Here is a 15,115-nt window from a genome sequence, read left to right as displayed (position 1 = left end):
AGAAAATTGAGTAGTAATTTACTTCTTGATTCAAAATATTTGATTAAATTGAATCAAAACTAATAATTATTTTTGGCACTCTATATTCAAATAATCATAAGCTTATCAATAGTGCGCATGCGCGCACAGAGGTGCCATAAATTTCAAAACTTAAAAATATAAGTTTTGTAGCGAAATTACTCTATAATTCGAAATCTCTGTCTTTCTTTTAGAAACATTCAGGGGAATATACGAAAGCTTATATTTATATTAAAGATGAAAAATCGATAAATTCAAATGCACACGGCACATCTGCATAAACACACCCTGGATTTTTTTTCTTTTAATTTTAATTCGTATGAAGCTAGCTCAAATAAGTAAATATTAAATTTGATATATTTTTGACGATGCGGGAGGATGTTTTAAAAGAAATGATGAAATAATTTTCAAGGTTTTAAAAAAAAGTTAGCTTCTTTTATGCGAAAAAATTCAATAAAAAGTAAAAATTTTTACCAAAAAGTTGGTCAAATTTTACCAAGTTTTTTTTTTTGTTAAAGTCCAAAAATCTGGACTTAGCCTAAAAATTTACCTTGTCAATTTTTACCAAAAAGTTGGTCAAATTTTACCAAGTTTTTTTTTTGTTAAAGTCCAAAAATCTGGACTTAGCCTAAAAATTTACCTTGTCAATTTTTACCAAAAAGTTGGTCAAATTTTACCAAGTTCATTTTTTTTGTCAGAGTCCAAAAATCTGGACTTAGCCTAAAAAAATACCTTGTCAAATTTTACCAACTTTTTGGTAAAAATTGACCAAATTGCGTTTTTTGTCTAAGTCCGAAAATTCGGACTTAACCTGAAAAATAGAGTTGTAAAATTGACCACATTTTTGGTAAAACTTCCAAAAGTGGTAAAATTTAAAAAAAAAAAAAAAAAATTTAAATTTAGGCTTCATTGTATAGAAGTCATTATTTTAAAGTACTACAACTGATTATGAAGAGCTGTTTTTAATTTAAAACACAAAAAACGGGGTTTTTTGTTTCGTCAAATTTTACAAAAAAAATGGTAAAAATTTACTACTTTTTTGGCTAAAATTTTTGCTGGTAAAATTTACCACGAAACTGGTAAATTTTACCAGGTTGACCAGCTTTACCACTTTTCTGGTAAAAGAATTTTTTTTTCTGGTATTTCGTAGAACCTGGGATATAAATTTTGACTCTTTAAAAAGTAAAATATCCCTTATCTTTAGTCCCTGAGTAAATGAATATATAATTTTTAAATCAAAATAAAGTACGCTAACTTTTCATCTCTGATTATATTTTGGCATTCAAAAGTTACAAAACATAGTTATAGTTTGATTTTAATGCTATAGTAATATTAACAAATATATTTTTTAATAGTTCTTGATACTTTTTAAAACTTGTTATATTCACTGATTACTTTGCCCATAGCCTCTAGAGGAAGGGCGGTTGAGGTCTGAAAATAGCCTAAAACCATCTTAAGATATTTGAAAAGAATCCAGAAAAGTGCAACTCATTCGGACCAGCATTATCCGAGATCTTTATCTTCAGACAAAAAACCTACTTCTTTATATTAAAGATCTAGCGCCTACGCCCCTAGAGGCCTCTCGGGGCACTTGAGGAAGGGGGAGTTGAATCCCAAAATCTGTTTTTTTATTAAGATTTAAAAAAAAAAAAATTTTTTTTGGGGGGGGGGGGAATTTTTTTTTCTAGGGGCGATTTCTCTTCGGAGGGTGGTGGTACTCTCCCCAAAAATAGTTATAACCTTCCCAGGACCTATGAGAAGCTACCCTGTTAAGAAGAACCCGTTCGGTTCAGCGGTTAGCGAGACCCTTTGATACAGACAGACAAACACACATCCTGTTACTTTATTTTAAGGATAGCATATAGAAAAGTCTATTGCAAGGTTTGCATTGCAAAGATGCTTCGCTTCTTGGGTTAACCCTATACTATAATAAGTTAGGGTCGAAGCGACAAGTATTTTGATAAAGTGCAATAAAATAGTCCCACTAACCCAGAGAAAATGTTCATGAACAATGTTGGAAAAACCATTAGTTTTCTTAATTTTCATTAAGTCCTTAATTTTAAATTTAATTAGATATCCTACATCCCATGCGTCTGCTACACGGGTAGAATCTTAATGGAAAATTATTTTTTTTAAAACCAAGATCAACTTTGTCCATTGGGCTTCATACAACTATAAATATCATGCTTACAATATATACAAAAAAAACTTTTTTTGGCAGGTATTGTCATTGCATCATCATATTTAAATAGATATCTGTAATACATGGTTTTACATGGGTGGAGGGGGGGGGGGGGGTGTAATGTGTAAATTTGTAATTTCTAAACGCCTTTCCTCTATCTCCCCTTAATTCCCCATCTACGGAAAATTTATTCAGAAAGGGAAGGATGCAGGTAACTTTTTTGGATGAATCTGCAATTCTACCACCTCTCAACCCCTCCAACAACCCATTTCCGTAGCTAAATCTTGAGCACGGCCTAAAAATAGATTCAAAAATTTATTATAATTCTAAAGTTTTTATTTATGCTATTATATGAGGTAGGAATGTTTTATGTCTGACCGTTAAGATTTTTTGAACAACGTTGAATCGATTGAGTTCTTCGGCAAAACTAGGGAAGCTTTATTTAGTCACTATAGGGTAATTTTGTGCTTTTTCATTTTTATCAGATAAAGTATTGCTTTTTTATATTTTACTGCATCCCTCCATCCCCTTCGAATACAAAGCCCCTATATACTAGAGTCGAAGCAATAAATTTATATTATATTATTTATATTTTATTATTTATATTACTTTAATGTCGAAGTAAATGGTCTCATTTTAACTTACTTATCCAAATATAGCAATTAAATCAAATTCCTTACTACAGCTTTTAGTTACGATTATTCTAAGTTTTTAGTCTGCTTACAAAAGGTGTTTAGTCAAAATATTGAGACGAAATTTTTGTTTGTAGTTTTAAGCGTCAGCTTTATTGTATTATTTTTTTAAATAAAAACTTTAACATTAAAAGTGTGATTTATTAGAAATAATAATTAATATTTAAAATGTAAAGCTAGCTCCTATTAAGTTGCGTGAAAAAAATCCCGATAATTCGTCTGCTTCCTGCATCCACTGCTTGAACCGGTTTCTGTGTCTGCTCTGAGTTGGAACTTTAGTGTTGTCAGTTACAACACGAATAAATAAAAGTAATAGTTTCAACATTTTGAGTTTTGACTTCCACCTAAGTTAAGGAGTCATAGTAGGTTATAATAGGTTTTTTATTAATTATTTTATAGTTTCTTATATTAAACTGTAACACTTATTACATTTCCCCCCATTTTATTGATTTATTTATATATTTTAGACAATTTAGATTAATAAAATGAAGTTATTTACGACAAAGAATATTTTACTTTTCTTTATTGTTTCACAGGTTGGTTAAATTTTGTTTATATTATTATGATTAAGTATATTTTAAGCTAAATTTCAATCTATTTTAACTAAATTTATGTATTTTTTTACTTAAGTATTTGTATAATTTTAAATTAGTTTGGACAGGTACATACTGTTCGGCTATATCATCAATATACAATTTCTATTTAGGTCAAAACAATTCGCCTCGCTAAAGTCTGTATTTAGCATTTTTTTTCGCCCTAGCTTACGCCCAATGTAATAATTGGATGTCTAACTAATAGAATAATGGGATGTAAGGTTGTCTGTTTTTAAGAAAAATCGTGTGACTTGGCCAATTTCATCGGTCGTATTTTTGTTCTCCATATATTAGATATATATATATGCTTAAGTAGTAGGTAGGATGTAGTTTTACCTAATAAAATGAAATTTCAGGTTTCTTAAATGTTAATGCTTTTAGGTATTAAAAATTTAAATTTAGACGTTCCTTTGTGTTCGTATGTCTGTTTCATGAAAGGACATTCTTTACATTCCATAAATGCATCAGTTTTCACAAAATGTAATCTTGTTATATTTAGTGTATGATTGGATTGAGCAGCGTGAGAGCGGAGGAAGATGAAGTTGATGAGGGAGAGGATGAAGGAGTTGTAGAGGTACGCAGCTCATATCTTTGTTAATACCAGCTACTCTAAAATTAAATTAACTTAGAATGTTCATCCGTCCGTACGTACGGGATTTCAGTATTTGATTGTACTGTGTATACCCCCCATAATCAATATATTATTACTTTGATATTGCACCAGTATTTCATGTACTCTAATAAAGTAATACTCGCAGCTGGCTATGCTGCAATGGCGATACCCCCTTTACCTAATATACTGGATGAACAATATTATCAATAAATGGGGCAATATAAGCAACTTCAATTGTCGACTAATTTCCCCTCGTCAATATACCCACGTATATTCTACATCCATTTGTAAATATGGACTTCCATCAATTCCTTGCTAATTTACATACCTAGTATTTTGAATATTGTGTAATTTCTGTAAATACATCAGCTAATCTTGAATAGTGTCAATTTTAGCCTTTTTTATTGTTATAAACTTATCTACAGCTTAAAAACAACGAACTTATTTCTTTAACCATTAGAGATAAGTGTCCCATAACTTATATACTAAAAATAAATTTAAATTTACTTTGCTAGGAGGAGGGAGGTGAGCCTGTTGAGCCTGAAGCTGACGCTGAAGAGACTACAACCTCCAAGGATGCCGACACAACGATTTTGTTCACTAAACCCGCTGGAACCACAAATATGGGTAAGATATAAAAAAAACATTTAACTAGAAAAATCTTGAATGTTTTAGACATATAGTTCCAACTTTTTTGAAGTCTTAGCGGACACACTGGCAAGTATTCCAATTTTTTTCATAGGCAATTAACATCCTTTTTAAATTTGAGTTAATCCTTAATTTTTTACAAACCTTATTGTCTCAGAACTGCCTGCTGGCCAGATTACCGAGTTCCTGGTTGGATTCACCAACAAGGGTGAGGGTGATATGATTGTGGACCATGTCGAGGCTTCCCTCAGATATCCCATGGACTTCACCTATCACATCCAGAACTTTTCTGCTGTTGTATATGAAAAGGTGAGTTGGCAAGTTCCCTTAAATGGGTTGGATAATAAAAAGAAGTGTTGAAACCTTTTTATTACCTAATCTATACCTAATAAAAAAAGGTAGACAGACTAAATTATAGTAAATTGATTTTTAGTTTTGTTTATTTTCTTCAATTATATTACGTCTAAGAAATTCTAATTCAAATTAAATGGTATAGGATGCAGGTAGGTAATAGAGTTTTACAAACAAAAGTTGTGTTTACTTACAAGTTTAAAACAAGATTAATTCCAGTTTTGCTTAATGAATAATTACAATGTCTTACGTTTATTTTAATTTAGACTGTGAAGCCTAAGCAACAAGCTACTGTGATCTACTCTTTCATCCCCGCTGACGCTTTCGCTGGTAGACCCATCGGTCTCGTCATCAACCTTAACTACAGGTCAGTCAAGAATAATTTCAGAAACTTTCATTTTAAGAAAATTAAAGAATAACTACCTGGGTAGTTTGATTGTCAAAACTATTAAAACAGATGTAGAGTCAAGTTAGATAAACTGAATAATATAATAGAGATGCTTCACTCATGATATATTGTACACAATCGCCCTTAAAATCCGCTTTCCAACAATTATATATGTAAATATAGGTAATAAGGGGGGTGGGGGGGTTTCAATGCAACCATCTCGTAATCATTGTATAAATGGCACTTAGAATTCAAATTTCGATCTGGAATTTTGCATGAGTAATCCTTGGTAGGTCTTTTTTCCCTAAATCGAACAAAAAGTTGGAAAAGTAAAGGCTAACGGCTTGCGGCTCAGCCGTTTAGCCATTTTTAGGCTATTTTCAAGGCAAATCATCACGAGACCAAATAATACTCTTTGCTGCTCCAAAACGTTTTTAAAGGTTCTAGCCGGTAGTTGCTGGTACTAGAAATCTAAAAATGATTTTTTTTGTATCATTTCACATGATTTAAACTAAAGTAAAAATATGTTTCAAAAAGTTGATTCCTACGTAATTTATGACAGATGTGCCCTAAAAATAGCCAAAAAACGGCTAAACGGCTGAGCCGTTAGCCGTTACTTTTTAACTTTTTGTTAGATTTAGGGAAAATACACCTACCAAGGAATAATCATGCAAAATTTCAGATCGAAATTCGAATTCTAAGTGCCATATATACATTGATTACGAGATAATGTTTGAATGGACGTTCAAGCTTTGTCAATGATCGATTATATAAGTGTTCAACCTAAAGCTTATTGACACAAAATCCTTTATTTTACAGAGATTCTTTCGGCAACTCCTTCATGGACCCCGTGTTCAACGAGACTGTGCAGATTGTCGAGTTTGACGAGGGATTCGACACCGAGACCTTCTTCATGTACGTGACCCTGGGTGGTGTTATTGTTCTCCTGCTTTTTCTCGTCTTCAACTATCTCTCAGGTATAGTCTACATTTAATGCAGAGAGGGAGAGGACATTGGGCTGTTTATTACACTAGTCCCCAAATTGTTATGATGGCGTTTTCTTATTCGTTGGCTTAACAACTTTGGGGACTTCAAGAGAATTTTGATCGGCAGGTTCATTGAGTTTAGTGTCCAAACGTTTCAACCAATAATTGTAATCTACTCAAGGGGTAATTTTGTCATTATCATAGGGGATGTACATTAAGGGGAGGGGGGGGGGGGGTAATGCAACCATCTCGTAGTCAATGATTAAATGGCACTTAGAATTCGAATTTCGATCTGAAATTTGCATGAATAATCCTTGGTAGGCCTATTTTCCCTAATTCGAACAAAAAGTTGGAAAAGTAACGGCTAACGGCTGGCGGCTCAGCTGTTTGCCTTTCTTTGGCTATCTTAAAACCAAAGTAGTCACGAAACCTATATCCATAATACTTTTTGTCGCTCAAAAACCTTATCAAACGGTTCTAGCCGGTAGCTGTTGGTACGAGAAATTTTAAAAATGGTTATTGCTATCATTTGACATGAATTAAACGAAAAATATGTTTTAAAAAGTTGATTTCTACGTAATTAATGATAAATTTGCCCTGAAAATAGGCAAAAAAAACGGCTAAACGGCTGAGCCGCCAGCCATTACTTTTCGAACTTTTTGTTTGATTTAGGAAAAATAGACCTACCAAGGATTACTCGTGAAAAATTCGAATTCTAAGTGCCATTTAATCATTGATTACGAGATAGTTGCATTACCCCCCCCCCCCCCCCATTTTATCGGCCATTGTCTTATCCATATAGATCCCTTCAATAAATGTCTATAGTTTTTAATAGTTAATGCGTCCCTTGAATCCAGGAAAACTTGAGAATGATCAAATTAAATTAAAAGCCACTGAATTAGAAATTTTATTGGATCAATGGTTCTAAGGATCTTCATGGACAGATAAAAACCTTGGGTACTATTTTAATAATGTAGCAATCTTTGCTAAGTATGAAAGTATCTTTTCTGTGAAATCTTTCTTAATAATGTTTTTATAATGGACAACTGCCATTTTTAAGTCAATACCTATTTGATTGATTTAAGGACCTGGCCTCCAAAACGTCTGGTTCCAAAATTTTATATGTCCTTTACCTATCCTGCTATTACATACCTAGTAGTTTTGTCTATCTCTAATGTTATTTTTGTTCTTATTTTGTGTAGAAATTAATATATTTGAAGATGCATAGGATTGCATTAACACTAATATTGTTTGCAGTAACGTTACTCTATAATTCTTTTTTTGTCTCTTCGTCCGTCTGTAACCCTATAATTCTCTATACCAATTAGCATCCAGTATGTAATTGACTTGCTCCGTCGGTCTATCAGTCATTCTACAAAAAAAAGACATAAAAAAGTGAAGAAATTCCTGAAAGGTTTCGTGATTTCCTGTTTTATTATAGGAGGAAGCAAGAAGAAACTTTCCAAGAAGGCTGCATTTGAGACTGGAACAGGCAAGGGCAACAGCAACGAGGTCGACTTTGAATGGATCCCCAAGAGCTCACTTCTGTCCACACCAGGAGGTAAGGAGATAATATTAGAGTATGTCCCCGCCCTGTGCCTAATTACAATTGGGTCTTAGAAAACAACCAATAGCCTTGGGAATAGTAAACAGCAAAGTTGCTACAAAAGAGCAGAAAGCAATTTGCTAGCAGACGAAAAAAGCTCCCAAACGGGGGAATTTTGATTGTTGTTTGGTTATACATCTATATTATAGATTTATTGAGACAATTTTAATATTAATTTGAAGGAGAAATTAAACAAAATATAGAGAGTAGGTATCAAGGGGCACTCGAGAAGGGGGAGTTAAATTCGAAAACCCCATTTTTAGATTTAAAATAAAATTATGTAGATTTTTTTGGTTGGGGTACAAACATCTCTCCATTTTTAATTTCATTTTTAAAAATCCATTTTTTTCGGAGTGGGCCGGGGGTGGGGGTTTGGGAAAACTAGATCGGTTCAGCGGTTATACAAACACGCAGAATCCTGTTACTTTGTTGTAAGGATTGTTTTCTTAACCTTAAAACTAATTGCATTTCAGGTAGCGGGTCACCTCGCCAGAGGAAGAACAAGAAGTCCGCAGCATCAGACACAGAATAAACAGGTATGTCCGCCGGTTTTTAGGGGAAGGGAGGGGGATTAAGGTAGCTTAAATACATCTTTAACTTAAATCTGTGAAAAAAATAATGTTAAATTATCCTGGGACCTTTTTAAAAAAAACTAAATTTAAAAATAAGTTTTCTTTAATCCAGCTACCTTTCTTCTCAAAATTGCTGTGCTTTTTTTCCGTAGAAAGTAGCTTAAAAAGATTTTTGCTTGAAAAGACAAGTAAGTTTCTGAGTAATTTGGTGAATCTTGTTAGAAAGTTTGCTTGTGGAAAATTGTGCTGAGCAAAGGATAAAGAAATTATTTAGAATTAGAAAAGTTTATTTTGTTAGTCAATGGAAATCTCTCAAGTAAGATCAGGGAGGGGTATTCTGGAGATTTTAATTTTTGGTTATTTTGTTTAAGGCTAAAATTAGTTTCAAACTGTATATTACATAATCTTTTCACTTAAAGGGGTAGTTTCACGAAATGCATTTGAACCTTATTTAGTGAACCGCATATTTTTTCCTGGTTAATTGGTTAAACTACATTTAAATGGCATACATTTGAAAGAATTTTAATTTTTTACCACTTTGTTTTAAAAATATAGTTTTGAAAATCGTCTTTTTAAATTGCATATATCACCAAAAACGATTTTCAAGTCTTGATATTTTAAAAACTATGTGGTAGAAAATTGAAGTTCTTTCAAATATATGCCATATAAATGTAGTCTAACCCATTAACTAGGGAAAAAAGCGGTTTACTAAATTAAGTTCAAATGCATTTTGTGAAACTACCCCTTTAATCAGTCCCCCCTCACCAACCCCCATTAAAAGCAGGTATAACTTGTACAAGGGGATTTATTCTTTTTTTTTTTTTTAATAAATTTTCACATCCTTTATTTAATCATTCATATTTTTTACCTCCTAATTTTATGCAATTTAGGTATTTCATTTTCATTTGAAATGTTTATAAAAGTAATTACTTGCCTATTCTTTTGCATTCACACAAAAACTTTGTCGTAAGTTAAGTCGTAACATAACAGAAACAAGGATGACATCATCCGTAACATCCAAGCTTATCAAAGCAGATGGTCTGACAAACTAAAATTAACAAATAAAGAGTAATAGGTAACGCATTTAATATCCAACAATAATTTGAAATCGACTGGCCAATCCTATTACTTTAAAATATCCGATAAGAGCTAAACTTTATCGACGGACCTACGGACGTATCCACCCCAATTAAAGAAAAGATTTAGGGTAGTGCGGGGTTATTCCGGTCAATTTTTTGCTTCAGCTTAAAAAAAACATACTTCCCAAAAACTTTTACCGGTTTTTAAGAGTGCAAATGAAAGATATGGCAATAACGAAGAGGCCTGTCTTGGTCTCGTTAAGATCTCGCAACTAGAAGTCGGTCAAAAATCGGTTTTAAGGGCGGCGGTTGGCCTATACCGGAATAGCCCCACCGGTGGGGCTATTTCGGTCAGTTGACTTTGGGGGGGTGGAACACCCCCTTAAAATATCTTTTTTTAACATTTTAAACTATGAGTAGAAAGCTGAGGTCATTAGCTTTCTAACGGTACTAGTCGCATGCAGATCAGAAAATTTTTTGACCACATTTTGCCCATTTTAAAAAAGTCGGTAAAATCGCAAAAAAACATCGATTTTTTTCATGCAAACTTTTTTTTAAAAATCATACTTTTTATTATATGATTAGGTTTTTTAAAGCTTTATACATAAATTAGAGGCAATTTCTGATTCGCAGGTCTTGGAATTTCTTGAAAAAAGTGATTTTTTCCAAAAAAAATTTAATTTTAAAAATCCTGCCAGTTTTGACAGCAGTTTTTGATACATTTTTTCTTGTCTCAAATTGGCTAGGATTGACCTACAAGGGTGGTTAAGGTGTCTAAAGATGCAAAATTACATGCGTGACAATTAACTCGAAATGATATGGGGTCTAACTCTAATATTTCAACACATTTTATGCAACAGGAATTTTGAAAATGCAAAATCTTGAATATGTACTCTAAATCTTGGAGATAGAACCCATATCCTGGGGAGTTTTTGTTAGGACATGCAAAGAGCTTTCTATAGACACCTTAAACACCTTTCTAGCTTAATCCTAGCCGATTTGACATAAAAAATCCAAACCGCGCAAAAATCGCGAACACCCTCTTATACGAAAAAGATGCAAGGGTTTCATATGGAATTTTAAATCTTCTAGCGGTCTTTCTAGATAGACATACCCCTTCTTACATGAGCCAATGCAGCTGATACATCTTCAGGCAAATATTTAAGGCGTTCCTTTGGGTGATATACTCTTCCCATTACTATAAAAATGTGTCTGAAAATTTTTTAATGTCTTTACAAATTGAAAAGCTTAGGCAACAAAACATGACATAATACAAGCAGTAAAATGACTAGTAATGTACATCACACAACAGGCAAGGCAATGATTAAAGCTTAGGTCATGTATTTAGGTTGTTTATGCTTCCAGATCACCTAAATTAAACATTAGGGTATTATAAAGTTATAAATACAGTAATAAAAAAAAGTAAAAAAAGTGACCGGAATAGACCCTTTTTTTGAGACGAAAAAAAAATTATGAAAAAATAAAGTTAGAACAACGCCTCCAATTGCAAACGATAAATGAATGCCATATCTTTCATTTTACAAAAACCCGGGGGTCAATAGGACTTACCATTTTTTCACAATTTTAGATTGAACATGGCCTATTTTGAAATTTTTTTTTTGCAAATTTTTTGCAACTTTTTGAGGGCAAAAAAATCATAGAAGGAGTGATCTGACAAAAATTTGCTGAAGTAAGAAATGAAAGTATAGGCAATAAACTACAACTTTGCTTTTCTGAAGATCTCTCGCAAACGTTTAGAACACCGTTAAAAAAGGGTTTTAAAAAAGTTGGTCGAGTGACCGGAATTAGACCCCCCTACCGCATTAACCCCGCACTACCCTACTTTTTTAAAGTTATAATATTTTCAAAGAAGTAAATATAGAGTTTAATAATATATAAACTTAGAAAAAGTTATTATTAAATGTTGCACAGTTTCTAGTATTGGTCAATCTATTTCCTAGAAAACTATGTAAGAAGTAAAACTTTTCTAAACATAAGCTTTTTGGCTTTACGTTAATTCATGCTTTTAAAACTACTGCATAGCTATTTATTAGAAAAAAGAAAATGACCTTATTAAAAGAATGGGTAGGTATCTATTTATTTATCGTATAGTATTATAGTTAAGTTTTCACGAATAATAAAATAGAAAAAAAATCGGATTAATTCAAGTTTTATTGGCCCACCGGGGGCCGGATATTCATCGGTTTTGAAGCTATACTGGAAAGTAATACAAAAATTGTCCTTGACTTTAAAGAAGATTTCGTAATACAGCCTTAGAAACACCGAAAGTTTTCAATCTAAAATTACAATAGATTAGGTAGAGTTTTTACTTTGATCTCACAATCTCAGCAGCATTTTTATGCATTTTTTAACAAAGGTCTTAGTTTAAGATCTTCTATCGACTGAAGTTTTATTTGGTTGTTGTCATTCTTGTTAAATCTACAAATTGTTTAGTAACAACATATTTTTTAGTTCTTATCTAAAATAAGAAGAAAATTATTGTGTAACATACTTAGGTAACCAAGAAATAATATTAAAGAAAGATTGATTTTTTTTTTATCAAACAGTTAGGGAGTTGAATCCATTTTTATAGAAGCAGAAATATAATCTATGATTATGGTTTGGACCCTCTAAAACTGTAATCTACCTTTCCACTTTCCCCTCTCTTGGTGAAGATATCTTCATCAAGAGAGGCAAAAGTGGAATCTTAAATTTCAAAAATCGTATCGGCGTTGAAGATATCTTCACCAAGAGAGGGGAAAGTGGAATCTTATATTTTAAAAATCGTATCGGCGTTGAAGATATCTTCACCAAGAGAAGGGAAAGTAGAATCTTACATTTCAAAAATCGTATCGGTGTTGAAGATATCTTCACCAAGAGAGGGGAAAGTGGAAAGGTAGATTACAGTTTTAGAGGGTCCAAACCATAAACATAGATTATATTTCTGCTTCTATAAAAATGGATTCAACTCCCTAACTGTCAAAGGTAGCGCAACCGCTATAAGTTTTTAAAGCCATAAATTCAGGAAGATGAAGAATAAAAATAATGCTTTCCTCGGATATAGAATGTACAATTATAAGATTAAAACCAGTTTTTTTAGCCCCGAGGTGCCGAAGGCACGGGATAAAAAACTGGTTTTAATCTTTTGATTGTACATTTTTATATTCGTAGAAAGCTGGATATAATACGATGCTAGACAGTTTTTTTCGTATGGATAAGAACCGGTTCCTATCCACCGGATTCGAATGAATACGAGAAAATACAGACTTTATTTAAAATGCTTTTTTTTTTATTGAAAACTAGCATAGAGGGATTTGATAAATCTTGAGGCATTTACAGCAATTAAAGTAGGTATTTTATGGGTATTTTGCTTACAACAGTATTTCCACTTATATCAATCTTTAAATGACATACGAACAAAGTAATGTATAGAGTAGCCATACTCACTTGGCAAGCATACTTTAAAACAAAATAATTGCTTCCACCTTTTTCTGATTTATTTTCATTGGAGAAAAAAGGATTATAAATTCTTGATTAGTAAGTTAGTACGTCATACTTAATCAGCAGATAAAGATTGCCAAATATATTAAGGAGTTACTACTACCTACTATTAAACAGAAATAAAGAAATTGAGGGATTTAGTTTTGATGTGTACAAAATGACAATGTTTACAAAGCCTTTTGTTAAGTATAATTTTTCATACCTAAGGACTAGGTATATTTTTTCCATTATATTCTTGGGTGGGACCAAATCTGCTACTACTACTATACATACATGAACATACATACTGACCTACATGTACATTCAAAAAAAAAATGTTATACTTATTCATTATTTTTTTTCAGGGTTGGGAAGTGGCCGCTGCATTGACCGCCAGCAAATATACCTGCCAAGTTGAATATTGCCAATGTAGCTCTGACAACATGGCTGTGCGCTCCTGTGACCAGCCTGGCGGTGGCAGCAGCAGCAACTACCTGCCCCCTCCTCCGTGTCCTATCTGTGACTGCCACTGCATACTTGTTTCCTGGCGCGGGGCACTCCCGCATTTTCTACCTGGATTTTCTACCAGCCCAGCTGTACCTTGCAAACTTTTTATCTATTCTCAATTTAAATGTTGTCTCAGCAACCTCAGTATTAAATGCCAGCACACCTATCTAGCCCCCAAATTCATGGCTCCAATGTTGTTGTAAGTTACTCAAAACATTGAGTTTTAAACAATTTTATTAATGGTTTATTTAACATGAATGCGGGGGCTCCGACACAGCAATGTGCCGAAAAATATTGTCCTTGTTGATCTTAATTTTTATTTGTGATTATTATTTTTTTATTTAAACACAAACCAGTTCAGTTTGGATGTTGTTTTATTTAAGCCTGTGTTCTGGAAATAAAATATGCATTTCAATTTTTTTCATTTAATTCTTATATTTATATATATGATGTTTCTGTTTGTAAAAGTGCTGCTACTCTGTGTTCATACCTCGTAATTAACACATGTGGTTTAATTTTTGTAATAAATGGATATAAATTAATAGGAACCAATATGATTTTTAGAGTATAAGGTTGTTTCTAAAAAATCTAAACACTTAGTTTTACGAGATCTCCTTATCAGCTATTTTTCCCCTTCTTTGCAGTTGGTTGATTTTATAAATTTTCAAATAAATTTTTATTTAAATAAGCTTCCAACGCTTTGTTGTGTAATTAGAGTATAAGAATAGAGGGGGCATGAGCTATACGTAACTCTACCCACAAGGCGGAGATCCTGTCCCGATTTCGTATTAAATCTTTGAAATCATTTAATAGTGTCGGTGATATGAACACAGCCGAGACGAAATGGGTCTCTACTACTTGGGCCAGATAGTTGTCTGGATTATATATAAAATTATTTCAACAGGAACTTAACCTTGCGGTACGATAATAGTTATTTCTCGTATCGTATTATAAACGGCTTTCCGCGGATATAAAATGTACAATTATAAGATTAAAACTAGTTTTAATCTTATGATTGTACATTTCTATATTCGTAGAAAACTGGATATAATACGGTGCTAGACATAGTTTTTTTCGTATGGATGAGAACCGGTTCCTATCCACCGGATTCGAATGAACGGTTTATAAATGGCTCTAACCCTTTGGGATTCAATTGATCTGGATTCGCCCCGATACTAAAAGAAAAGGTTAACAATACAAATTGCTATTTTTCTGACTGCTACAGATTCTCCAAAATTGGATTGTTAAAAGACTTATGTTATCCAAGGTCAGGAGTATAATATGAAAAGAATTCAAATAGAAACTAAATCAAACTATTACACAAGCTATTATCCTTATACTAAAGTAACAGGATGTTTGTGTGTCTGTCTGTGTGTTTGTTTGTACCGAAGGATCTCGCT

General features: G+C 32.6%; 1 protein-coding gene across 1 annotated transcript; it reads left to right on the top strand.

Annotated features, from left to right (window-relative positions):
• Positions 1 to 3,138: 3,138 nt before the first annotated feature.
• l(1)G0320 (signal sequence receptor subunit 1 l(1)G0320) lies at positions 3,139 to 14,130 on the top strand. Its single transcript, XM_080152568.1, has 9 exons — positions 3,139 to 3,428; positions 3,985 to 4,059; positions 4,614 to 4,725; positions 4,904 to 5,055; positions 5,364 to 5,464; positions 6,305 to 6,462; positions 7,913 to 8,032; positions 8,551 to 8,613; positions 13,574 to 14,130. Exons 1-8 carry the CDS (start codon positions 3,378 to 3,380, stop codon positions 8,607 to 8,609), a joined length of 828 nt encoding a protein of 275 aa, XP_080008694.1. The 5' UTR covers positions 3,139 to 3,377; the 3' UTR covers positions 8,610 to 8,613; positions 13,574 to 14,130.
• Positions 14,131 to 15,115: the final 985 nt, after the last annotated feature.

Source organism: Acartia tonsa, chromosome 1 (genome assembly GCF_053477335.1).
Source record: "Acartia tonsa isolate MP-2025a chromosome 1, ASM5347733v1, whole genome shotgun sequence".
Taxonomy (NCBI): domain Eukaryota; kingdom Metazoa; phylum Arthropoda; class Copepoda; order Calanoida; family Acartiidae; genus Acartia; species Acartia tonsa.
Note: the sequence above shows the minus strand (reverse complement) of the source record. Positions and strands in the feature narration are given on the sequence as shown.